Genomic DNA, 27,004 nt, shown 5'->3' on the forward strand with positions numbered 1-27,004 from the left:
GAATTTTTCCAGTTATCGGAAATATTACCAGAAAAAATATAAAATGTAAAACTACCATAAAATAGCTGCTTAGACTTTAGAACAAGTATTTAAAATATTTTATTACACACGAGGGCAAAGAAGTCTCAAGACACACTGTTTTAATTAATTACAAAATAATCTGAACAGCTGAGTGACTATTATGCACAACATATCAGAAATTAGTTACTGTATTTTTTTCAAATTAAAACTAGAGGTCAAATGATTGTATTATCTTCCCTAAATAATAATTATTTTTTTTTAAATTCATCGATTAGTTTCAGCGAAACAAGTGCAGACACTTTTAATCAAAATAAAAAGAAAAAAATATTCGTTTAATTACTTAACTGCGAAATTAACTGTAAAGTTATAAAACGTCTAAAAATAACATTACTGATAATAATTTTTAAATACACTGTCATGGAGATTATTGAATGAGATTGGATAAAGAATAAATTTGAAATCACTTAATCTTAATTTGACTAATTAAAGGATGTAATGGATTCTTAAAAAGAAAACATGATTGTGAAGAAAATGAAAACTTTTCAATTTAGGTAAAGGTAGATAATATCATTTTGTTTCAAGGTACCATTGGTTTACCTGTCTACGACATAAACTCAGTCTAGGACACTTTTTAAAATATAAAATATGATAATCGACATATACAATATGATTAAATACAATTAAAAATCTGATAAATTCACATAAATCAATTTAAATACACTGGAGAAGGTTTTATATTGAGTTTTATGCAATCTTGTAAGACACATTTATAGGAAAATATTAGAAAAATTAGTTTAATGTGATTTATTTATTACTAAGTACCATTTTTTTATACTCGAATGACATTTTTATAAATATTTTTTTTTTTTTAAATTTTGTTGGTTCAAGTGCAATTTCATTTTATTCCTAAGGTGTTGTATTAGATGTTCTGAATTTAATCATTTTTATTTTCTCTCTTAAGTAACTTTTGTTATATTGGATTATCGAATTAAATTCTTTGTGATGTTTTTAATGTAATTAATCTAATCATTTTGAAGTTTCCTCATTTCTAGATAACATACTTTAGTGGACAAAAGAATCAAAATTTTAATCAAACAAAACACACGTTAATAAATCGAACTTATTCCTTTTTCATTTTTCTTTGTGTTTAATTCATTTAATGAAAGAAAATGATTTACATTTATTTTGTAATATTTTAATATCCATATCCAGGGAAAAATATTGATTACCAACAATTTTTGTCAATGGAAATTTTTACAAAGCAGGATTTTTTGTTAAAATATTTACTCAAAATATAATAGAGTACTCTTGTCATATAAAATAAACGTCAATTTTTAAATGTGTACAAAATTTGTTAAGTGTCTAACCCGAGGTCTAACCTGAGGTCTTAAGTCCCCGTAGAAAACTTTATCTACTAACAGATTATTGCGGTCGACTAATTTTGGATAACATTAGCTTTTAGAGATAACTACTACTTCTAGCTAAACTACAAACAATACTGAAATTAGTTGACCAAATTGAAAAAAAAATATTAATGAGTTAGAGGTATGTGGTAATATATATGATATTGTCACTATTTTGATACGAAAAAACATTCACAATTCATTAAAAAATAATACCTACAAAACTATTTATGATAACACAGGATGTCCATCTTCAATTATAGTTCTACCTTCAGTCAGAAAAGTTGTGTTATGGGAATGTGAATGAGACAAAGAAAGACACATTTAAAATTTAGTGACCTGTATACAGGATGTTATAATAAAGTGCCGTGGATAAATGTGTATATATTTAAATGGCACATCATTAATTTTATTATTCAATTGAGGCTTCCTTCAGTCACCTATCCTAAATTTATTTTGGTTTTAAATGCCACTTTGTCAAACTACGATATTTGTTTCAATATTCATTAACATTTTTAATAAAATTTAACATTTAATGTTAAAATACCCGTTATGGTTTATGGAGAACTTAAAGATATTTCAACCGGAACAGGAAAATTCATGGTGTTTCATTAGAAAATATACTTACACATTTATGCGCTGCATTTTTACAACACCCTCTACACATGCCACTAATATTAAAATGTGCATTTTTTTAGTCTCGTCATTTCCACAATAAGATTTTTTTCATATAAGGCTATTGCATATCTTTAATGAGATTTGATTTTAAAATTTAAGCAAGCGCCTTTAAAGTTCTAATAGCAAATTATTACTTAATACCTATTGCGCAACCGACATTCGACAGTAAAACATTGATTAAAACATTCTGTATATTAGCTGCCCAATAACTGTTTTTTGTAAAAAGGGCAATATATGTAGGTAATATTGTATTTAAAGGAAAAAAAACAATTATGGACTGCACATGGACAAAAATTATTTTGAAATAGTAAATTTTGCCTGAGATTTTACCTAATTCTCTACTTTAAAATTCCTTTACGTTATAGATGACATCAGTCTGCAATTACATCTGAAAATACCTAGTGGGTGGTAATTTAATAGGTAATTAATATATCTACCTACCGAAAATGTAGCGAACCTAATCAATCTACAAATCGATTTCCTTTCTTGTTTACGACATAAAAATAGTATTAAAAACAACAGTGCTTACTATCTAAAAGATAACTAAAACGAACGCTTTTAACTTTGAGATAATCTTCATCTGCAATGTAAGTTAAATTCAGGTTTAAAGTAGAACAGTAAGTAAATCTTTTGTAGATACCTACTATGCCATTCTTACTGTTGTAGTATTGAATTAGAAACCGCTTTATTCATTAAAAAGTAACACGTATTATAAACTTACTTAGTTTCAAATTTATTTGACATGTTAAAATTGATATTTTTAATGAAGTGGTATTTGTAAAATTTTAATAACTAATCTGATGTAGGTCGCACATAATTTAAAAAATCACATCATTTATAAAGCTACTAGCTCATAAAGAGAGGACCAAAAAGTAGGACAATGGTATTTGGACACCATACAATGGGAAACAAGGAAGGCTTTGTTAATCATAAAACAATAAAGTAACAAAATAAAAGAAAGCAACGCATTCGGAAAAATCGTGCAATTAGAGCGTTAACTCCAAGTCATATTTCCGTATTTCTGCAATAATTTACTAAATTCGCCGCAGCCAAAGTAGTCAGTGATTTGTTGTATGTAAGTATGTGGGCGGGGATGACTGTTCTGTAGCGCCTGGTGAACACGGGGGACATGCGGACTTTGGGGATCGTCACCTAGGCTGGGGCTGGGACAGGTGCAGCATGCAATGCACCAAGATGACTGACTGCCATTATTATCCCTCAGAACAAGTGCAGTAACCTCATCAGTCACAGGTGCACGTTTTAAAGAAAGCTAGAGTATCGACTACTGAATTTGTTCTGCAAAACGACATCGCGGCGACGATCGATGTCGTATTGGAGCCTGCACCAACTCCTAGTTGGCGTATTTAAAATGACACCAGGGAGGACGTCGGGCTCAGGGCGCAGCCATGTTGAGAACGCGAGTAATCACTAGCGCACTACGAGGTGCGACGTAAGAGGTGCACACTTACTGCTAATTTTCATGCCTCCTAAAGGAGGGTTCAGAGGCTGCTTGTTGCCCTCGGCGAAAGACGTGGTTCTGGGGCGTCCGCTCATGTCTTCTTTCGAAAAGTTTTTCTATATTTCATAGACCTATCACATTTCTTGCTAACACCCTTCTTCCAACCGAGTGATCGCTGTCCTTTTTACACCTCTAAACCGACATTTTAGACGTGCAAACGTCCCGAACGAACACCCACTTCAACACAAAAAAACGACACGAATTTCAACACTTATAAAGGACACGTACACCTCATTTTTGTTAAAAATTATCCCCGTTAAACCATTTTTGACTTGCAACGGGCTTCACCTTACCATTAATTTTCTGATGCTCAGACATTGACCCGATCGGTTTGTCCCGTAACCAATCACGTTGCATTTGGTCTACCCGAATCTAGCCGAACTTGTTCAGCAATTGTACACTCAATAATCTTTTTCTGGTGTGCGCTGCCATCTCCCAGCATTTTGTTCAAGTTGACGGTGCCAGATCACCTGATTGGCAGCCATCTAGCACAAGATTGCCAAAGTACAATAATTGTATTACCAGATTTCTAAAAAATTATATCTAGGTAGGTACCCCTAGGTGAGTAAAATTTGAAATAATTTTTATTTTTATTAAATCCAATACAAAATACAATGGATTTTCTTTTAATTGGAATTGTATTCTGTCCAGTTATAACAAAATATATCTCATAATTCTTATTATCCAAGATTGCCATTTTGGAAAGCTGCATGAGAATTAAAAATTTTTGCAAAATGCAGTCAGAAAAACATTAAAATAAAAACGAATAGATCATTAAGAAAAATCTTAAATTAATTTTGTTGGAAACTGTTCGAATTAGTAATGATTTTCAAACAGACTAATTAAAATACCTATTTAGCAATGTGAAAGACTGAAAGACGATCTTAAACTTTCACTATTTTATCTAGAATGTTTTCTAGACTTGTCTAATCTAAATTTTAAACATTTTCTTCATTTATTTAAAATCAGACAACTTGTTTTTAATGATCTCCTTTTCTACGTTATTTCTTAATTTTGTAGTTCTTATTAACTATTAAATCTGCTTTTATAGTCGTCACTGACCTTAGCCATTATCATTAGCCTACCTATGTATGTACATTATTTGTAGTAATAATTACAAGAAATTGAACATTTAACTATGTATATGGTTAATGTAAAAAAATTATCAATAAAAAAATAATCTGACAACTAAAATCAAATTAAAAGTTGTACACTTCACAAAATTTACTATACCTACATTTTAAACAATATGTAGGTATGTACTTACTTACCTTTTATTTTGTAGTTAAAATCACTTTTAATTTGATTCTAAAGAATAAAAACAATAAAAAAATTGCCTCGATATTTTTATCCTGATAAAATATTTTTCTAGATTACCAATGTTTAAAAAAAATGTTTAAATACATTTTCTAATAACTGTCCTGTTGGTTTCGAGTAGAATAGGTACTTAGGTACCTACAATTCTCTGAATACTTTTTAATATCCGATTTATTAAAAAGAAATGTATACAATTTTTTAATTTTCATTTCATATAGGTAAGTATTTTGTTTCAACACCTACATATTATACCTTGTTTGAAAATATTTGCTTAGCAACTTAAAATTAAAAACGCATATATTTTTAGAATTTTATTATTATAATTCACAAGACATGAATGTTTACTTAACTACAAAATCAGTACAAAACCTAAGAAATTAACAGTCTTATCAACAAAAAAATCTTAAAAATGTGAAGTGAAAAAAGAGGTAGATAATGATAATACAAATAGTTTAACGCTAGTAGAACATCTAGCAATGGAATTTTAATACATCGCAATTTTTTTAATTACTTTTTATCTCCTGCTTTTGGTTGTTCCAAAGCCTTGACTGGCTCTCCAGTATGGGTAATGGGAACTTCTTTATGTTCGATTTCATTGCCTCCAATCTTCGGAGCGGCAATAGTTAAAACTCCATCAGAAGACAACTTGGACTCTACCTTATTGATATCGCAATTCTTGGGCAAAACGTATTTCCTGACAAAATGTCTGTAAATATGGCCGTGCTCATCCTCTTTCTCCTCGTGCTTACCCTCCACTGTAATTGTATTTTCTCCAGTAACTTTTACGGTAATTTCTTCCGGTTTGAACTGCTGTACGTCCAAACTTGCATGGAATTTGTCCTTGTCCAATTTGACAGTGGATCCGGTGTCTTGTTGAGACGCAGAGGACCTCCAATTTCTTAGATATCCTGCCGGACATTTTATTACCATCCTGGGTACAGTTAAGGGTTGAAGAAAATCATTTGGATCCAACGTCAGACCAAAATGTTGATCTATGAGCCGAGATGGTCTTAGAAAGTGCGAGTCGTCTAACAAATACGGCAGAAGAGACATCTTGACTTTTTATTCACTTTTTTCTACAACTTCGATCAAACAAACACTGTGTTCAACGTTCAACGTTCAACTAGTTTGCTCGCGCCACTCGGCAAACGGTTTTATACGTACTCAAAGGACCTCTGGACGGTTCTAGAAGGAAATCGATATTCGAGTATGTTCGGGTGTCAACTGGAACGACGAAGTCGTTTCGTAGAGCAACCGTTCATAGGATATTTGCATATAGTTTTGTTTTTGTTATTGTTTTTGTTACAATTTATCAAGATATCAAGCCAAATAATTCCACTTTTCCGTGGAATTTTATAGATATGTTCACAAAAATATGTGTATATAAAAACCAAGCCTATATATGATTTTAATTTAACATACTTCATTTTGCTATAATTGTATTGTTCCCATAATTTTCATTATTTTAAATTAATTAAAGATATTATACTTGGATTATACATATATAAATGCTTACATAAATAAACTGCTACATTTCAACTAAATCGAAGTTAAAAAATATGCATGCTTTACTAATAGGTATCTTCTAAAGATGCCAGATTGTGTCTAAAACGGAGGCTTATTTTAGAATTTCTTATAATATTAGTTATTAGTTTTACAAATGAAACTGTTTCTTCAATATGTGATATTGCGTCATTTTTAACATATCAATATAAAACATAAAAAAGTACTTTACTAGATTAGGCACATTAAATTATAAATGTACAAAATTTAATGTAAAAATGCCTATAAAAATATTTAGGTATGCATGTAATCGTTTATTCTGGTTTGTTTGAACGGAAATGTTTTAATAATCAGTTTGAAAATAGGTGTAACATAATTATAAATATAATTGAATTATATTCATTTTTGACTTAATTCGATATACATAATATACATAAGAAATTCGGTAAAATTTATGATTATGATTTATTTACGATTATAAAAGAGATAGTGTTCATTACACTGTTACTAAGGATTTTAGAATTTCTATGCTATATTTCGGAGATTGGATAAACACATTTACTTCTTAAATTTCATAAGTTCTAAGAAAAAGGTATTTCATTCACTATATATTTGGATGAGGATTTTGAATAAATAAAAAGTATATAATTCCAAAATTATTAATTTCCAAAAAAAAATTGTAGAAATTTCTCGTTCCCATAAATACAATTTAATACAAATTCAGGACCTTCGAGAGTGACTTCCAATTTCTTTTCCAGTAACTGACAGATTTGTATAACAACTAGTGCATTATTTCCTTTAGTTAAATCATTACTAGGTCAAGTTTCATGAAACTATCATTTTTTTTTAAAAGATTGAAAAAATCTTCGATGATCCAGTTTGGGCCATCATGTATTCTTGTATATACATATTTAATCATTATAAATATCACAGAATTTATATTTTACATGGTGCTTATTTCATTTTTGATTTGGAAATCGATAAATCTCAGACTTCAGGTAAGAAAACGGCTACCTACCTACTACCATAAATAAAATGCATCCAGAAGGAAGGGAACTTTCTAGGTCGAATCTTAGAAGGGTCTGTATTATTCCAAGGAAGTACAATGCAAAGCCCCTATTTCAAACTACCTCTTAGGTAAAACGACCGGTTGCAGGCAAATAACGGACATGATATAGGGACATAAGCTGTACCGTCTGTAAGTTTTGAATGTATTTTCTAGTCCTTACTTTAAACGTGAATTACAAAATAAAATGGTAGGTGGAAAATTATAAACATGTCTTAGTACATATGTATATGCGCCGCAATAATTTGTTCCTTAAATACCTGTTTTAATTTTCCTTAATAAACAAAATTACATAAAAAACTATGTTCAGAGATGTCTTTGGGCATTTCTTTGTAATTTAAAAGTGTACTAAGTAAAATTTTACATATTGAGAGAAATCGTCCATGGACGTGCGTCAGAAACAACTAGGGGAACAGACTAACCACTTCTCCCAGTGTCTACGTTTGTTTTTTAGACGTCGTTGACAACACACTTGAGGCATGCTTAAACTTAAAAGATTTTAAGGAAGGCATATTTGTATATAGGTAAATAGGGATAAATCATCATTTTGTCGCCGAAAATACGGGATGATCTGATCTTTTTTTGTTACATACTGTATGATTTATTTTCCAATTTTTACCTTACCAGTCCGGAAAAAAATACTGCCTCGTTCAAGGCGTTGCATGCATCAGAAAGGTTGGGAAGCACATTTTTAGAAAATTTTCGTTTCGTGTGCATAACATTGCACTGATGCTAAGCATCCAACTAGGTCGAGATGCTTGTGAACATCTTGTGAAGATGTCCATGGTCTGTATACTGTGACAATTTCAACTAGACTAGGAATGAAACAGGTTAACGACATAGTTCTTTTATTTTTATGTAAATATTTACAATTTTTATTAAACTTGTTAATATTTGTTACAAAAAAAATGTAAGAGGAAACGGAGCGTAGATTTAATTCTGCGGATTTACTATGAGTATAACTCTCATGTCATCCGTGTCATAGATGATAAAAATAATAAATAATGACAACACACGATACACACGAAAAAAATTTTACAGTTAAAAATACATCTGCTTTATGTAAAATTTTACTCCGTAAGTAAACATGAAAATATACAAATCTATTTTTAAAACCAAGTCAGGGCCGTCCCTACCCAGTGCGCCTAATTATTTATTTGTCAGTTTTTCATCACAGTACTCTTTCTTGTTCCCCAAAAAGCACAAACTGACATAATTTGGGGAGGAGTTAACTGTATCTAAATACCAAATACTCAAATTCAGGAAGGTAGTTTATTATAGCATCCGTTTATCTCCTAAAAGGAACTCCCCAAAATTCGAACGTGGTTGATAAGCTAACCGCATGCATGCGGATATGGCGTAATGCTTGCTCATTTACATCGTTTCAATTACAAGACCGCATAATCTAAACACTTTTATAGAAAATACCGATACTGACGCACTTCTGAGCTAAATATAAGCCGTTTAATTTATTTAACAAGGCTTTAGAAAAATCGACACTCCAGTTGTTAACACTGTGTTAAAATGAAGCTGCTCCTGTTATTAACCTTGTTCTTTGCCGAAGAAGTATTTTCGTGTCAGTGGGTGTGCATCGACAAGAAGAATAACATAAAGAAACATTATTTTGATAAGAATAAATTGAAACTCGAGTATTCTATGCCGGTTATAGATATTGCTGCGGCTGCTAGAATCGACAAAAAGAGGAATTCCGCACTACCAGGTAAGTTCATTGCTGTTTAGAAAGAACATGCTGCGGTTTTGTTTTCTTTTGGTATTACTTTTAAAAGTGCTTTTTGGTTTGCTGGTTTTAAATGGTCAATTATTTGTTTTGATTTTCTGGAGCTTTTTTAAATTGACCCAAGTTTTAAAAGCTGTCGGGCACAAATTTTAAAATATGTTTATTTTCCAATTTATATAATATTGCATGTAATGTACTGTTGTTATTTTTTTGTTTATAAAAAACTTCATCATTCATTTCATTTTGGAAAACAAAAAATGATTTCCATGTTCACTCAAAGAACTTTTATGACGAAGAAATTTCGAACTGAATTTACGAAATAAAAAATTAAAATAGGGGTTGTTCCTGATGTTTTATTTAACAAAGAATTTGTAATAACATATTTTTCTAATCAACTCTCAATAGGTACCTTTCAAGCAATGAGAACACTTAATATTTTCGTACTTCCGTTTCGTATTAATAGTACCACTTCCTCTTGGAATTTCATAGAATTAAAAAACCCTGATTCTAACTGGAACATTTTCATTTACTCGTCCCATGACAAAAAAAAACTATTAAGTATGGGAATCATAAAACAATCACCTTTCTCGAATTTTTCTTTTACCGATACATATTTTTTTCATTCGCAAATAGGTTTCTAAATGTCCACTGATCTTCTTTTGTGAATTCTCCAGAGATTTTTCATCATTTCCGTTACACCCAATATAAATATTATATCTTAAAAATATTTTGTTTAAAATAGAAAAAGTCAAGGTACACTCCATATTTTTCAATCTTATTTTGTTTTAGAAGTGACTCTACGTATGCCCGCTTTCGATGTGGAGCCGTTAGAAGGTAATATGTGTATGTATTTTTCTAATTTACACGTACATTAATTATGCTTTCACGCTCATTTAAATATTTATATTTTTAGCTAACTGCGATAACAAGGGATTTACTAAGGTGCTGAAAGAAATAAATCGAAAAACGAAATGCTCTCCTCGGGACACAATCGTCGATCTCATTTATGAAGGAGCCAAGGTAATATAAAAAAAAACAATTCAGTTGTACCTGACCATCTTATTTGGCATGATTTAATTCTACAGTGTATAACAGCTATACAGAGTGGTCCGAATTTTATGCAGGAAACTTCGAGAGTAGATAGATCTCTTTAAAATAATATGTGTTTGCCTTATAAACATAAGTCTGGAACGGCCCCGTTTTAGAGATACAGGATGTTGAGGTTTTTAAAAAAAAATGATTTTTTGTTTATATCGCACACTACCTCACAGGTGGTGTAGAAAGGAGTGTAAATAATTTTGTTGATGTGCTTACAAATTGCACTTACTTTTAAACATCAACAACTATTCTTGTAATATTATTATTAGAAGTGTCTGCCACAGGGGGATTGTATTGGTATGAATAACTTGAGAACGGCGAATCTTAGGGAAAAAATTAGTCACCTTTTTTACTATTTTGTGCATTAAAATATAAATCAGTTACAATGACATGTAAAAAATGCAGTGGCGTAGGTTTTTTTGTAAAAAAGGGGGTGACCCCTGTCCAGTTGCACACCACTGGTTGAACCTTTAAAGCTCATATTTTAGGAAATATAAGGCCTACTATCATACATTATCTGTACTAAATTTTATTGAAATCGGTTAATAGATTCTGGATATAAACAAAAAATCATTTTTTTTTAACAACTTCAACACCCTTTATCTCTAAAATGAGGCCCTTCCAGACCTATGTTTATAAGACAAACACATATTATTTTAAAGAGATCTATCTGCCCTCGAAGTTTCCTACATAAAATTCGGACCACCCTGTATACGTTGTGATAAACTATTAGGTTCAAAACATTCCTTTCAAACTAAAAACAAGAATAACATCATCTAACATTTTTTACTTAAATAAGCCCTATGTTTTTGTTCCTAATACATACAGACAACTGTAAGTGGACTGTACTGTTGCAGTTCTTGAATCGTTCCCGAGTAATCGATTAAAAATTGTTTCACTTACAATATTTGACGGAGAAAACTATGTGCTTGTATACCTTAATTTTTTGATTAATTCTAATGAGAAGAATCAGACTTGATGTTTTGTCGCAATGTTGCTTTAATCTCTCTACGTCGCACAGTGGGGCAGAATCGCAAAAAGCTGGTCACAAGTCAAAATCATTAGAAATCGATCTGAAATTTGTTACTCGGGGGTTTTTAGGGTCGCTGTTAACGAATTTGGAGTCAGAATTACAAAATTTAATGTAGATGATTTAATGTAATAGCCATATCAGAAGTAGAAATATTTTGTAAATAGGGATTATCCGAATCGTAGATTAAGAATTAAAAGATTGTGAATTACAAAATGGCTATAATATGGAAACATAAGAAAATAAAGCAAATAAAAAATTGTTAATTAAAAATTGTTTATTTACAATAATTATTTCAAAAGAAATATAATTTCAGTATTCTTTTTAAACAACAATTATTAATTACAATAATGTCACATTTATCAAGCATGAGTAAAATTTACAATTGACATATTAAACTATTCATATATTTCCTTAAATAAGTATAAGAAATAATTTATTTGAATCCCGTGCCATCCCGTGCCAAAGTTATAACGTAAAATTCCAGTTTTTTCATAAATGAAAAGAATCATCATTAGATGAAATATCTTATCTTCATTTGTAGCATCCGTCGAATCTTCTGAAGTTGAAAGAAATTCTTCTTTATCTGCAATCTTCCCATGTCTTACATCGTCCAGAGAAGGCGAAATTCATTTTACTCTACATTTTACAAAAACCTATACAAAAAGTTGTTAGGCACTTATAGGCAGCTGATTTTTTTTAGTTTACAAATAATAGTTTTGTCTTTTTTGTCCAATAAATTAAGTGACAGAATTTTGCAGAATTATTAAACTTTTGTCTTCAAAACTAAATTATTTTTCATTTTATAACGTAAAATCCACGTAAGTTTGGTAGCCAATTACTATTTTTTATAAAAATATTGAATATTTTAACCTACATAATCATAATCTACCTTTATGAGTTGATTCCACTTCTGTTCCTACGCGCGAGCCAGGTGTTGCTCGAGCAGCGGTCGCCTTTGTTATTTAAAAAGCAGGTATAGGGGATCAGACCCTAAAAGTAATGGATTCTGAGACTTGGGATGTTATACTCTAGCCAGCGTACTTTTGTACGCTGCTCTAGCCAACCCAACAGTAAAAATTATCTAACTATAACTCGGCGGTCGAAATTATAAAGAGTGACTAAGACATAATATAAAAACACTATTACTATAATGCGTATAAAATATAAAATGATTTTTATACAGTTCAATATTATTTATCTTTGTGCCGCTCGCTACGCACATCGATAGAATCTATAATCGTCTAGAGACCGAGTTACACTGAACTTCGATTTATATTCTATCTCTGTCTTTTGCACTTGGTAGGGAATAGGGAAATGCTTTTTTAGTATGTGTAAATGGACTTGATTTAACCCGTCCTGAGAAACGTCATAGCATAAGCGTAGACGATTCCATGGCTATAATAAATTTATAAATTAAAAAAACACAATTGGGACGTTTTAAAATGCTGTAATAATTAAATTGGATCAAAGCGCCTGTTATAGCAAACCGTAAAAAACATTAGATGTTATGTTTTATTATCTTTTTTCATTATTTTCTATATCTTGTTGCCTTTTACGCAGACACGCCAATGGATTTTCGTTCCCGGCACGCTTCATCCTCCTTACTAGTCCAAAAGCTAGCGATGAATCACTCTTTATAATATCGACCGTAGAGTTATAGAAACTAAATTTTTTGACTTTTGGCCAGTTTTTTGGGATTCTGCCCCACTGTGCGTCGATCTAATTTTATAAGTAAATATAATTTCTCTACCATTTGTGATTTATTTGACAGGTTGTACCAAATAAGGTAACCACGAAACTGTGCACTGGAGTTTGCAGCGGATCAAAAACATGTCTTTCTGTGGCGCGTCGCAATATATCCATATCCGTTAGGACGATCCTAAATGATGGAAAGGTCCAGTGTTCTACAGTTTTGGTACCGGAAGACACCAAGTGCAGATGCGACTGCGACATGTCCCAATCTCATTGCTTAGAAAGTCAAGCGTTCGATAAGAAGTTCTGCAAATGTAAATGCGTCAATGATGTGAGTATAAAATGAATATCATGTTGATAGACTACGGCAGTTAAGATGTGTCAAAGACTTACTAAACGGATCAAAATTCTTGATTTTCTGTTTATTTTGATAGGAGGAACAAATCCTGAAAATTTGTCGCAATCTCACTGTTATACGAGCATCGTTTGCCCGCCCATTCTTCAACAGGGCGACCAGACCTGTATATGGGTATGGCTAAATAAATATGGGAATAAGTTTTTCAAACTGCCAAACTCTTGGTTCTTCAATTGAGATCGGAAAATACTATACCAAGCACTATAACAGTGCCCTTGGAGACTATTGTTGGTAGCGGTATTTTCAAATATACATATAAAGTAATGTAATATTTCTATTTATACGAGTGTTAAGTATAAAGAAAATGATGTTTTACGTTATGGTTAACTTAACAAGCTGTTCAACTACAAAATAGGGTAGTAATGGATAGGTGCGATAGGTAGGAAACTGACATATTGCTGAGTAGTACATGTCCATCTTTATCTTGTTAAGTCTGTGGTTGTAGCACACCAATACGTTTGATTTGAATTTTGACGTCTTGGCCCCCTCTGCCTATTTATACGCCTTTTATATTATTAAAATTCTATAATTTAATGAAAAATAACTGATTTTTAATTTTTTTTTCAGAGAGAATATTTCAACTGCATGAACAAAATTATAAACCATACGCCTAAAAAACATTGGTGGAATAAGAATACCTGCACCTGTGAATGTCTCAGTGAAAAGGTTTGCACGACGGGTACAATTTGGAATAAAAATGAATGCAAATGTGTTAGAATGATATCTTAAATGTGCAAATGTTTCAATATAGATATAAAACACATTCACCTAGTTGTTGAAAAATATGTCAGAACTTTTGACCATGTCAGTATTTAACAAAATACATGTATAAAAGATAATATTTATTATAGTATTACACAAATTGTGTCAATCAATTGAAATTAGTAAGCAGTACAATTTTTTTATACTTTATGTTCGAGGAACTTATATTGTAGATATAGGAATATCTACATTTATTAACTAATTATTTTAAATCACAATATTTATTTATTATATATAACCTAATTGGATGTTGTTAGATTGTAACAATTAAGAAAAATTATTAATAAATATCAAATTCCATATATAGATAAATTTGTTTGTTCTACATGTAATAACAATTCCGTAATAACTTGTAACATGTATTTTATAAATAGATTTGCAATTTGGATTAATGAAGCACTATTTTCGTTATTAGATTCTATTCACAATTGGGCATAATGCAGATAAACAAATTAATTATATGAATTTTAGAACAAACACATATTTGTTCTGTAGCGGCCTTAGAATGAATAACATTTAGGAGGTAAAGTAACTTAATTTATTATTGAGTAAGTAATTCAGAAGAAATACACGTCAAAAGTCTCCAAAAGCTGTCGGTACCCTAAACGAATTTCACGAGCCACAATATCTCATGAACAGTTTTGCCGAATCCGCTGTTCGTTTCTAGGCGATTCAAGACAGCATACTGTGTTATCGATTTCGCACCCAGATCCATCTAGAGACTACAACCGGCATATAAAAGAGCGCACTAGCGACTAGTTGGCTGGAGTGAAATACGAAGCTTTTGAATTTGTGTACGAGAAAAACGAAGTGAAGTGAAAAATTTGTATAAAATGAGTACGACAAAACAAATTTTTCTTGCCATTTTGTTGTTCCAGTTCCCTTTCTTGAAGAAAGTTGTTGGTGAAAATGAACATTGTGACACCCCTTCGAGAAATCTTTTTCGGCCGTCTAGGCTTTTAGACCAACATTTTGGTCTGGTGTTAGATCCGGATGATTTCTTCGAGCCCTTAATTCTTCCGAGATGGTTGTCTAGAAGCACCACGGGATATTTAAGGCCGTGGAGATCGGAAGCATCGCGAGGAGACTCCGGTTCTACAGTGAGTTTTGATAAAGACAAATTCCAAGCTAATTTGGATGTGCAACAATTTAGACCAGATGAAATTTCTGTAAAACTCGCTGGCGACAACACGATAACAATAGAAGGTAAACACGAAGAAAAACAAGATGAGCATGGATATATCTCCAGGCATTTTATCAGAAAGTATACATTACCCAAGGATGCTGACACCAGTCGAATAGAGTCCAAATTGTCGTCCGATGGTGTATTGACCGTTTCCGCTCCGATTGATGTGAAAGAGATCGATCATAAGGAGATCCCAATACAACAGACAGGAGAACCAGCGAAACGGATTGAAAATAAGGATAGTTCAGAGAATAAAAAACGTGTCGACTTGTAGATAGTTAATTTTTTTTCAAATGCATAAGACTGTTTTAATATGTAAATAAATTGTAAAGAATAAAATTAGTGGTATTATTTTTTATTAAACCCTTAAAACTTAAGCTCATAATAACTGCCAAAGTACTTACATACTCGATTAATAATAATAGATGGAACTGTTTTGAAATTATAACGATTGTCTAGTTGGACAAATTGTTATCTTGACCAAAATATGAAATGATAAAATTATAAACACTACAGATGGTAAACTTATTAAATTGGAATAAAATGTCAAAGTAATAAAGGTCCTGCTGACTGAAAAATAGCATATTTAAATAATTTAAAAACCATGTAATAATAATGTAAGTATACCCCCGCATCACGATTATAACGTTCTTCATTCAATGTTCAATCTTCCGTCTGGCACTCGATTATCGATTCTCAGTACTGGTCGAGAACTAAGTGCTCGTTCTGTCCAATAGTATGCCAAGTAGGGTGGGCAAAATGGTTCAATTACAAAATCCGATTCATTGAATTCGAATTGTCTGAATCGGCTCAATTGAGCTATAATTAAAACTAAATAAGTTGATAACGAATCATGTCACTTGGTTTTTTGGGTCTTTCTCTTTCAGATCTTGATGTTGCCATTTTTGATTCTCGATTTTTGTATTACTGCTTTACAACAATTACAAAATGTTTGGATTTCAGGTTTGTTTTTGAACAATCATTCATGTGAAGTATCTAAAAAATTTGGGAATAGATGCGGCATGAGAAATGGAGTCAAATCTTAAAAAAATGTTTGTAAAATCCTTGTAGTTTCCAAGAAAAAAATTATTGAAGTTATAGTTCATTCAACTATTAGATAGCTGGATACCTGTAGTTTCTAGTGTCATTCGCAACATGCGTGGAGAGCCACATGGTGTCAATGACTCCGAATACTGAAATCCGATTTGACATTCATCGTTGTGATAGTGTTTACAATAGTTTTTTAGTAGTTAGTGTCAAAAATGCCTTGCGCCATTTGTGTTAGTTCGTAGAAACTGAGTAAGACGGACCCAAATATGTTTACACGTCAGTGGATAAAATTTTTAACAGTTGTAACATTTGGTATGTCAAATTATTTTATTATTTAAAACCAGAAATTAAGCAGTTGAATTTGCTGATATAAAATAGGTGCTATAAAATTCTATTTATTTGAAAGTTTTTGTCCGTTTTTATCACACTTTGCCGCCATGCCAGTCGAATTATTCAAGGTCATGTTTTACACTGGACCAGTGCAAAAGTGTATTTTCAAATCATTTTCGAACTGCCCTTTTTGATTTTTCGTTACAAAATTGTATTTGTAAGAGCCCTGTACATCCACAATTTTTTTTTGGATAAGTTCTGAATCACCCTGTATAAATACATGTTATAAGTATTTATTTACTTAAGGCGATCAAAATTTCTAAACCTTTATAAATCTGTAAAGCAATGAAAGTTTACGGCTCCGATTCGGTTAAGAACGATTCGAAGCCAACAGACGAAATATGTAGACGACTGCTGATACTGGTCACAGTTCTCTGCAATTGTTTAAAGGTGAGATCTGGTTCTTTCGAATGGGTCGTTCGTGAACAACACACCTGTAAAGCTGAGTATTAAAACATCGGTTTTGTTTTCACACATTTATTGAGAAATGGGTGATTGAAAATAATAATACAGTTGACAAAAAATAAGCACATTTTTTGAATATCGGTCAAGTATAAAAGGCACCTAAAAGGCATAAATCTTAAACAAAAGTAATACATAATGGTAGTTCGTTACCATGTAGAATGCGATAATTATAAAAATAATCAACTAGGTTGGGTTACAAATACATCAAAATAATATTTTAACATAATAAATAAAGAATAATGTTAACTTTGGCTACAATTTAAAATTAATATTTTAGGGCTCTATGAGCTAGAAGAATATATTACTCATAAATTAAAATAAAATTTATTACCTAAATAATAAAAACATATAACACTAAAAAAAAAAGGATAAAAAACATTAGGTACTAGAGGTTTGTAAAAATAATTTCATTTCGATATCTTCCTACAGAAATGCATTACTCTATGAATTTTTTACATGAGAAAAGCACAAAGGCGTATTAAAGGATGTACCTAAATAAGACTTGAAAAATTAACGTTTTTCATGAAAGTACAGTACTATAAGGTTTCAGATAGATTTCAGAAATATTTCATAAAACAACTCAAATTAAATAAAAATTAACACTTATACTAACATTTTTTAAACAGTTTCTATTAATGTAGCAAAAAAGCGATAATAAATCGTGTACACAAAATATATTGTACTTTTCTCAGTTTTTAAAATAAAAACCTTGCCTTGCAGCCTTTACATTTTAACAAAATTAATTTTCTCTAAAATATGCGGCTTATAATAGAATCACAATATTTTATATTTATTTAAAACATAATAGTTTTGGATTTATTTAAACTTTACTTTTTAATACTAAATCACAAATTTCTTTATTAATTTTATTTGTGAATTCAAAAAAAAAAATACAAGATCTAGCAATATTTTTTATAATAAAAACATCTGCAAAAATGAAAATGTATAAAGAGCTTATTGAAAGATACATACTATAATATAAAAATACTTTGTTGTAAGTAGTTATAAACATTTTCATATTTACGAGTTAATTTGTTTTAAAAAAATATTTCAAAATCCTTGAAATTATTTATTTTCTTTTATGAATTTATATTTTTTAGTAATGAACTGAGCAAGATACAGTGTGGCCCATTAAATACCAGATTAAGCCTCTAAATTCTTTTTAGACGCACAATTACTTTTTTTTATATACAGTAGAAACTCGACCTCAGTAGGACCAAAATGTTTACAGATAATAGAAAAACACAGAATTTACAATTTTTCTTCAGTTGTTAAACGTTTCTTTTACATTTTATACTTTGATTTGTTCCATGCACCAAAAAAAAAAACACGAGACAACGATTAAGAGCAAATAGGCAACCAACAATACATTTTTATAGATTTTATTACACAGTTTGTCTAAATATGAATCAATGCACAAATAACAGACTTTCCTCCATTCTATCACAGATTTTTTATAAAATGGACTTAATTTGAAACTCGAATAACTTTTTGGCATGAAGAAATTTGTAATTTACGACGCCGCTTCAAATTACAAATTTCTTTACAACAAAAAGTAATTCGAGTTTCAAACAAAGTCCATTTTATGGAAAATCTGCGATAGAATGAAGGACAGTCTGTTATTTGTGCACTGATTCATATTTAGACAAATTATGTAATAAAAATCTATAAAAATGTATTACTGGTTGCGTATTTGCTATAAAGCCCTCTTAATATAACAATAGAATACTATCAATGTGATGACTGATAAAACACATCATAATCGGACAAAGAAACATACACTCGTACCAAATAATCCACGTATGGTTAATCGAGGAGGTCCTACTGCAATGTTTTTATAGCTTTCTAGTCGATAAATCATGACCTGCTACGTTATTTGCGGACGCGATTTTTTGGAAAATCATTTTAAGAATTTCTTTATTGAAAATCTGGCTTTCACTTCATATCTTCAATTTTATCAATTTATAAAGCCAAACATTTTTTTCATGCACTTAAAATTTTAGATTTATGTAGATAGAAAGTTTGCTACCTACCGACACTGCTGATTATAATTGGTAGATAATAGTCTGCTTGTGGGTTTTGTCATAACTAAAATTATGAACAAAAATTTTAAGCAGTCTATTAATTACGAATTATAACATTTTCAAAGCCTCCTAGATTTTTAAATTTAAACAAAACTGCAGCAGGCCATGGATTACGAACGTGATCATTGTAATTGTTTCAGCAAATACATTTGGATATATTTAAAAAATGGTGCGCCAAAAAAACGTTACGGTGTTCTGGTTCTTAATGGGCCACCCAGTATGTAACTAATATTTCAACATTTTTGACATTTTTTATAAATTACAGTCAAAAAATTTCACATGATGAATGTTCAGTATTCTAATAAGCATAAATATAATTTTTTTTCAAATTTAATAAATATTTTTAAAAACGTCCTAGTAACCTAAATATCAAAATGTAACGGCTACAAGGCGGCATTTATCGTTTTCTAGAATTATAGATATAAAAGATCTGAAAGAGACGACACTGACGAAACACAACTACGATCTATAAAAGCACACACCATTTACACCAGCGTAGACTATCACTAATTATAAATATTCTTTTTTGTGTTAAATATATATATTTATATATAATCTCTATACTCTATACAACATTATCGATAACTAATTCTTTTATAATACAAATGTTCCCTTTACTTTTTTTTGCAACAATATGTATATGTATCAAATTTAGATGGCTCTGTCTGTGAAAAAACACGGTCTCATCGAAAACATTAACTCTAGCCGTGATATATAAAAAGTTGTTATTTTAGAACTCTAGTCTCATATATTTCTTTTTGATTTTATACAAAAAACATTAACAAAAATTTCGCGCCACACCTTCAAGCAACAACTGAAGTAAACAAATATATATATATTACAGGAAATAATATTTAACAAACAACATAAAAAAAAAACATAATAATACAGAATTAAGTAGGATTCTTCATGATCCTTTTCTGCCTAAAGTCGTATACTCGACGACAGAAGAATACCATTTCCGGTGATATCAGATGTGACGGAGGCTGCCTGTGACATCGTGGATATGGTTCTGGGTTAGGAATGCACGGTAGGGTCTCTTCAATTCCTTCTTCAATTCGCTTACGCATTTTACAGTACCTAAAAATTATATAAAATAATTATTCCATAATGGCATATATTTATATACAGGGTGACCGCAAATCACCGACAACGTTTGATTGTATATTCACGACGATAAATAAATACGATCTACAAAGAAAATGAAATAAAAACTTTTTTTTGGTTTTTGAGTTACAGGTCTTCAAAGTTGTCGGTTGTAGTTTTCTCTCTCTTTTAGCGGTCTATACTTTTACAGTGGCCGTATTTTTTTAAAACAGGCAGAAACATTGAAAGGGTGGATTTATTTAAAAAAAAATGTCTCTTGCGAAACTCGCCTACAAAAAGCCATTCTTGAGAAAAATGGTATTATTTGCAGGACTGTATGTTTCGGTTTGCGTAGCAGCGTCACGGATTTAAAACTTTGAGTTCAGTAGGCGATGAAAACAAGATGTTGATTGCTTTGGCTATCACGTAATGTCATTATTGTCGTGTTTCTTTAGGATTCTCATTACTCCACACATGCAAATTGTGAAATGTCTGCAGTGTATCAAGACATTTAAATGTATGTAAAACACAAAACTTTAAAAAAGCAGCTTTTTCGGACATTTCATATAACTCGTACTCAAGGACTTGAAAATTTAGATCCCAACGCACGTTTACAATTTTGCCGTTGGTTGGTGAATGACTTCGCAGAAGATAATAATCAGCTTCAAAAATTGTTTTCTACCGACGAATCTTGTTCTACAAGGAACGGAATTGTAAATTTTCATAATTTGCATGTGTGGAGTGATGAGAATCCTAAAAAACACAACAAGAATGACATTACCTGATAGCCACAGCAATCAACATCTTGTTTTCATCGTCTACTGAACTCAAAGTTTTAAATCATACAGACCTGCAAATTATGCCATTTTTCTCAAAAATGGCTTTCTGTAAACGACTTTCTCAAAAGACAACTTTTTTTTAAATAAAAGACCTTTTCAATGTTGCTTCTGTTTTAAAAAAATATGACCACTGTAAAAGTTTTGACCACTAAAAGAGAGAGGTAACCGGAGAAAACTATCACCCAGTATATCGATTTAACTAAATAATACGCCATAATAATCCATATAAATGTGACAAATTTAAATTAATTAATTAATTAAATTAGCTTTATTTTTGACAATTTTGAAGATCTGTAACTCAAAAACGAAAAAGTTGTTATTTAACTTTTTTACGGTTTTATTTTATGGTCGCGAATATGTAGTCAAACGTCGGTGAAATTTGCGGACACCCTGTATACTAGGGTCAATTTACGTATTCCAACAAAGTAAATAATTGCACGCAGCCACGTATTTAGGAAAATGCAAATACATATTCCATGGAGTATAAAACTTAAAAAACATCTTTTTAAAGACAGTTTAAATAAAAAATAAATTACAGTCGATATTAACTTATTTAGGGTATTTGCATGGGCCACTTCAGCAGTCGATTCGGTGACATATTAGTTTAATGCAAAATAACACAAAACTGCCACAAAATCAAACCATGAATGACTAATGCAGAAACTGAAAACTATTTTAGGATGGATTTTACATTCAATCCATTTCGACCAATGGATCCAAAGCCATATACTTATCTCACGTGTTTCATAGTTTACCATTGTTTATTTCATTGGAATACGTAAATTGACAGTGTTTAGAACATTTTTCATGAATTTACTTGTGCAGTTGGTCTTAGGCACTTTACAGATAAATGTTGGTTATTTTTTTAAGATTAAATTGAAAACAAATATTTTAATGAGTTCTAAGTTTCTAATATATTAGAAAACATAATCACAATTTAATATGACCAATTTATTTTTTAATGTTTTAAAGAAACTATTATCTGTTTTCTATTTAAGTAACTAAAAAGGTATATATGGGGTATAGCTCTAAATGCAGATCATATTTATATGGAGGTAATTTTTGACCTTTAGAAACATAAATCACAAGTTTGTTTTCTCAAATTCTGTAGTGAAACCCAAATTTAATTGTTTTTATTTTGTAACTTTCATACTTAAAGCACTCGGGCGCACTAGTCACAGGTTCATACCCAATTGGAAACTAGGCCATACATTGTCAGATCTCATTTTCTTGATTCGTATACATGTTTTTTCTTTAAGATTATACAAAAATTTAACAAGAATGACACAAAATACGGTGTACCATCACTAAACACTGAAATAAATGGCTTTATGTTATATACTTCAAGAAATACAGAACATCACATTATAGAAATTCTATTTCAACAGCCACAAAAACTAATACTTCACATAGAATGTTGTGAAATTATTTTACCATTTTGCAAATACCTTCTCGTAAATTAATAAATGGAACAACAAAAATAAAATGAAGTGGTAACACGATTTTGCAAAAGAAACATTAACAAACTAAACACATTGCTTTGAAAAAATAGTAACATATACTTTTTACGAAAAACTTCAATGATTTTAAAAATTATTTCAAATTTTATTTAGGATGGAATTTATCAAATTCCGTCAGAAAACATGTAAAATATAAATGATTCGGAGAAAAAACTAATACAGACGCTTTGCTACGTACCTACAGTATTCATTGAAAGTCAACACGTAACACTTGTCATCGATACAAGCCACACTGTTGGAATCTTTATGCCTGGAAGCAAAAACCTCTTCTTGCTGATCTGTAGGTAACCTTCCCTGTTCGGTATGTTCCGGTCTGTAGTACCACAATAACGACATCATCATCTCGCCTGAAAATAATTAATGTAAGTTTTAGAAAATATCAACTTCTTTATAAATTTAAAATCTTCATTGTACTTAAATTCCTCAGTTTTTCAATCACTACATTTCATAGTCCTAAAAATATAGTATAATCTCACCATCGTCAGGATTTTCCCACAGCGATGCAATTTTAGCAACAAATGGTAGGTCGTTCTTTCTCGGACCAGCCTTCAAAAGAACGCAGTCTCTGGGTATGATCTTGTCACCTTCTTTATGCCTCATTGCAGGGTAGCACTTCCTTAATACTACTGGTTCATCACTCTAGAACAAAAAAGAAAAATTTACTAACTTCTTTAAACATGAATTCACAATCCTAATATATGAGTGAATACAAGGGTTGCGTTTTATATTTTGAGAACAGAGAACAAAAAAAAAAAGAAATTAAACATTGAATACGGTTTATTGTTTTTGAAAATATTCTCATTGAAGATCAATAAACTTTCTGAAGCACTTTTGTGCAGGAAAAAAGTCATTGGGTACCAAATCAGGGGTGTACGGTGAATAACTCATCAATTCGACTTTTTCAGTTCTCAAAAAGTCTTGCTCGAGTCGATGTGCGAGAGCTCACATTGACCTGGTGGACTTTGAATGACCAAGAAATTCATCAGTGAGCAAACCACAGTCACCATTGAATTCTGTATACCACCGCTGTACAATGGTTTTTGATGGTGCTTAATCGCAAAACACTATTGATAAATCCACGTCGAAAGTTGTAAAAAATAATTGCACGGAAATGTTCACAACTTAATTCTATTTTTGCTCCAAGATGAATTGAACAGTTTCTAGCAAAAACAATAGTTGGAGTGCTCGTCGGCAAAACTTTTATTGATACATACTCTCTCCAAACTTCTTATATAGCTTCATTAGGCCTAGTTTGACACCTTTTTCCTCTATGACTTTTTTCAATTTTGGGGCGTTTTACCTAAAATTTTTCCGAAACACATCGTTTTGACGACATATGAAAAATTTATAGATACTGTTTTACTTTTAAATTGAATAGCTTTAAAACTTCAAATAAACTTAAGAATCTTAACAATTAGAACTATGCTTTTTCTTCCTTGTTCTAAAGAAAACATAAAAACATAAAACACACCACAGAAATGAGACAACCCCCAAATCCAAAGCCGAAGGGCTGTGCAGAAGGGGGTTACACTTGAAGAACATGGACAAACACTCATTATCCATCGACATTGACAGTGCCAACGCCAGGGATCGAACCCGGACCAGAATAGGAAGCCTGGCCGAGAAATGCTTGCTATTGCCCTCTCGACCGACTACGCTACCGTAGCGATCAACCTATGTTTCCTTTCTTTGTTCTAAATGAGTTTTTTTAGTAATAATTTCGTTTTGTGTTCTTAAAAAAATAATAAAGTAGTTTTTGGTCAAAAGTGTCTTAATTTTCCTGCAAAAACCTCATGTCAAACTAAAATATATTTTTTTCTCAAAATGTATGGTTTTTTGATACAATTAAGTCAGAAGGTTTCATTACACCCTTTTGATTATAAATTATTGGACAAACTTTTTTTTAAATATTTAACCTGTTTCAAGAAAATAAGTTTTAAGGCTCTCCTCTAAATTTGTTTTTTTTGACATATGTCCTTTTTGCTAGAAACCCTTCAATTTTTCAAGTCATTGTATACAATATGCCTGTACGTCAAAATGTTCTGAGTAAGTACCTATACCGACAAAAAGTTGAACTTTACAATAGGGACATTGGTTGTTAGATGGCAGCACCAGGATCGTTCATTCCCGAAATATAAAAAGCAACTCTCATACTTTGAAAGTTTTTAAAGTAGTATAAAATAAAAATTTAAAACATATAAATTAAATCAGTTTTGTAGAAAATTTTAAAACATTCAAGCACAAACTTAGTGAAGCTAAAACAATAAATATTTAATTCATTATCACCATCAATTATTAATGTTTGTTACATAAACTTGTACATTTCTGAAACATGATAAAAATTACTCACATTTAAAAATACTTTCGCTTCGTAGGGTTCGCCATCCCACGTCCACCCGTTGGACCACCTGGGCTGGTGCAGAGATCTCCTCGGCACCTTTGTGATAGCCTGGGGAACCACCACCTCTTTACACTTAGACTTGCGCCTGTTTGCTCCCGTTTTCTTACACTCCACCTTCACTTTAATTTGTCCGTTTTTGTTTGAACTCTTTTTTATGGCGACCTGTGGCTCCTTGGCCTTCCCGCACTTTTCCACTGCCTTCGGTGCACCTGCGTCCTTTGATATCCTGGGACATGCTTCACTGATAACACTTTCTATTACTCGGTCGACATTGTTCTTTGCAAAGAGACTGTCTAAAACCGCTGGCGCTGACTTAGAACTAGGTTTCAAATTGACTGCTGGTGCTTTTTTGGTAATCTTCTTGACTGGTTCTTTCAACTCTGGGATTACCTCGGTTGACATTTTGTTTTTTGTTTTGGTACTGTCAAGGGAAACCTTCTCTTTTCCCTTAGAACTTAACTTGAGGTTATGATTGTTAACGGTGAGTGGTTTGGAGAGTTTCAGCCTTTTGTTGGTATCCTCTTTAGCTAGACTTAATTTCCTTTTGCTGGTTGGTTTTTTCATGTTTATTCTCGTTCTGCCAATATGATTGTTCTTGTGACGGGGTGAGGATTCGGTTATGAGTTTTCTTTTGCCATTATGTATTTTAATGGTATTAGTATCTTTTTTTATTAAACACTTATAAGAGCCTAGTTTAAGTTTCTTTTTAGGCGATGGAGAGAGTTCTGGTTCAGGTACTTTTTCCTTGGACAAGGAGAGCTTTCTCTTCATATTTTTCACTTTTACATTTTCTGCGACTGTGTTTATGATTGGCTGCAGTACTTCATCTGCAAGAGGTTCTATTGTTTTCTGAACAGAGTTTTCCACCTTTTCCTCTACACATTTTTCTTCTTTGGGCTCTATATGTTGTTCAAGTTGATCATCAAATTCTTCACCTTTTGTACAAACGTCTGTCAAATCTGTTACTTGCACAGGACCTTTTATTTCTTCTACTAAACATACTTCTTTCTTCTGTTCTATATCCTTTTCTTTTGGACTTTCAATTTCTCTTTTCACTGCACTAACATAATTGGTGGGGTTGCACATGAGTAGCATGGTGTTCTGCTGAATGTGGTTCCTTACCATGGCTTTACCTATCCTTGCTTTTCTCTTCTTCTCCAATTTGCAGTCGTCTTGGGCTTCCGGGGATTGAGATTCCTGTTTGGTGGGTGGAGGAGGAGGTTGGTAAGTGGCTCCTGCTGGAGAAGGGGGTGGTGGCATGCCAGCCGAACCCCTGGCAGGACTCGGAGGACCCGTGGCGCTCGCCGGTTCCAATGGAAGGGCTAGGGCTACGGGTGGTAGAGGCATGGAGTCTTTAGAGATGGAGGAAATGTTAGACCTCTTACTATCACCAGTAAGAGGCCCAGTAAGGACGTTTTTTGGACACGACTGCATTGGGCAGGGACATGTCTGATATGATGGATCTGCAAAAAAAAAAGAAAATTTGAGTAAGAGTAATTACCTCTAAAACTACATATTCTAAATGAATAAATGAATAAATGTGTTTGTAATCTGTACACTGTGTCATATTCACCATTTTGAGGATACATATTGCAATTTGAAAACTATAAAATAAAAAAGAAAATAGAAAAAAAAGTTGAAGAATTTTATGGTAAATTACTTATATTTTATAAACAGCAACAATGAAACTATTTCTTCTATTAAAATTTTTTAAATTTGTAGTAACATCTACCTATTT

General features: G+C 31.5%; 5 protein-coding genes across 11 annotated transcripts in view; 2 read left to right on the forward strand and 3 right to left on the reverse strand.

The window, feature by feature from the left end:
- The window catches only part of LOC108911124 (protein kinase shaggy), a 58,521-nt gene extending 54,575 nt beyond the window's left edge, over positions 1 to 3,946 (reverse strand). For all 5 annotated transcript variants that reach the window (XM_018716046.1, XM_018716037.1, XM_018716029.1 and 2 more), the window contains exon 1: positions 3,572 to 3,946. In XM_018716046.1, the coding sequence (XP_018571562.1) occupies positions 3,572 to 3,656 (85 nt within the window). In that variant the 5' untranslated portion in view covers positions 3,657 to 3,946. The remainder of the gene's footprint in view (positions 1 to 3,571) is intronic.
- A 1,290-nt stretch (positions 3,947 to 5,236) lies between these two features.
- Positions 5,237 to 6,071, reverse strand: LOC108911238 (protein lethal(2)essential for life). Its single transcript, XM_018716121.1, has one exon. The coding sequence runs from the start codon at positions 5,989 to 5,991 to the stop codon at positions 5,446 to 5,448; it is 546 nt and encodes a 181-aa protein (XP_018571637.1). The 5' UTR covers positions 5,992 to 6,071; the 3' UTR covers positions 5,237 to 5,445.
- A 2,870-nt stretch (positions 6,072 to 8,941) lies between these two features.
- On the forward strand, positions 8,942 to 14,618 carry LOC108911213 (balbiani ring protein 3-like). Of its 2 annotated transcripts, none has more exons than XM_018716090.2 (5): positions 8,942 to 9,227; positions 10,035 to 10,088; positions 10,159 to 10,265; positions 13,148 to 13,399; positions 14,051 to 14,618. In XM_018716090.2, exons 1-5 carry the CDS (start codon positions 9,032 to 9,034, stop codon positions 14,210 to 14,212), a joined length of 771 nt encoding a protein of 256 aa, XP_018571606.1. In that variant the 5' UTR covers positions 8,942 to 9,031; the 3' UTR covers positions 14,213 to 14,618. The 2 variants fall into 2 exon arrangements, with proteins under 2 accessions (XP_018571606.1, XP_018571614.1); XM_018716098.1 differs by having other exon boundaries at positions 10,035 to 10,079.
- A 128-nt stretch (positions 14,619 to 14,746) lies between these two features.
- On the forward strand, positions 14,747 to 15,720 carry LOC108911228 (protein lethal(2)essential for life-like). Its single transcript, XM_018716109.1, has one exon. It carries the CDS (start codon positions 15,079 to 15,081, stop codon positions 15,703 to 15,705), a length of 627 nt encoding a protein of 208 aa, XP_018571625.1. The 5' UTR covers positions 14,747 to 15,078; the 3' UTR covers positions 15,706 to 15,720.
- A 3,010-nt stretch (positions 15,721 to 18,730) lies between these two features.
- LOC108911080 overlaps positions 18,731 to 27,004 on the reverse strand; it is a 259,915-nt gene continuing 251,641 nt past the window's right edge. For both annotated transcript variants that reach the window (XM_018715925.1, XM_018715918.1), the window contains exons 9-12: positions 25,216 to 26,729; positions 23,342 to 23,504; positions 23,044 to 23,212; positions 18,731 to 20,500 (exon numbers count right to left, since the gene is read on the reverse strand). In XM_018715925.1, coding sequence (XP_018571441.1) covers positions 20,314 to 20,500; positions 23,044 to 23,212; positions 23,342 to 23,504; positions 25,216 to 26,729 — 2,033 coding nt within the window. In that variant the 3' untranslated portion in view covers positions 18,731 to 20,313. The remainder of the gene's footprint in view (positions 20,501 to 23,043; positions 23,213 to 23,341; positions 23,505 to 25,215; positions 26,730 to 27,004) is intronic.

Source organism: Anoplophora glabripennis, unplaced genomic scaffold, assembly GCF_000390285.2.
Source record: "Anoplophora glabripennis isolate ALB-LARVAE unplaced genomic scaffold, Agla_2.0 scaffold6, whole genome shotgun sequence".
NCBI lineage: Eukaryota > Metazoa > Arthropoda > Insecta > Coleoptera > Cerambycidae > Anoplophora > Anoplophora glabripennis.

What these genes read in the sequence shown, in the direction of transcription:
- LOC108911238 (XM_018716121.1), bottom strand. Translation starts at nt 5,991, where the DNA reads ATGTCTCTTCTGCCGTATTTGTTAGACGACTCGCACTTTCTAAGACCA.
- LOC108911213 (XM_018716090.2), top strand. Translation starts at nt 9,032, where the DNA reads ATGAAGCTGCTCCTGTTATTAACCTTGTTCTTTGCCGAAGAAGTATTT. An exon ending in GAGGAATTCCGCACTACCAG is followed by an intron (nt 9,228 to 10,034) that starts GTAAGTTCATTG and finishes ATTTTGTTTTAG; the next exon opens with AAGTGACTCTACGTATGCCC. An exon ending in AATGTAAATGCGTCAATGAT is followed by an intron (nt 13,400 to 14,050) that starts GTGAGTATAAAA and finishes TTTTTTTTTCAG; the next exon opens with AGAGAATATTTCAACTGCAT.
- LOC108911228 (XM_018716109.1), top strand. Translation starts at nt 15,079, where the DNA reads ATGAGTACGACAAAACAAATTTTTCTTGCCATTTTGTTGTTCCAGTTC.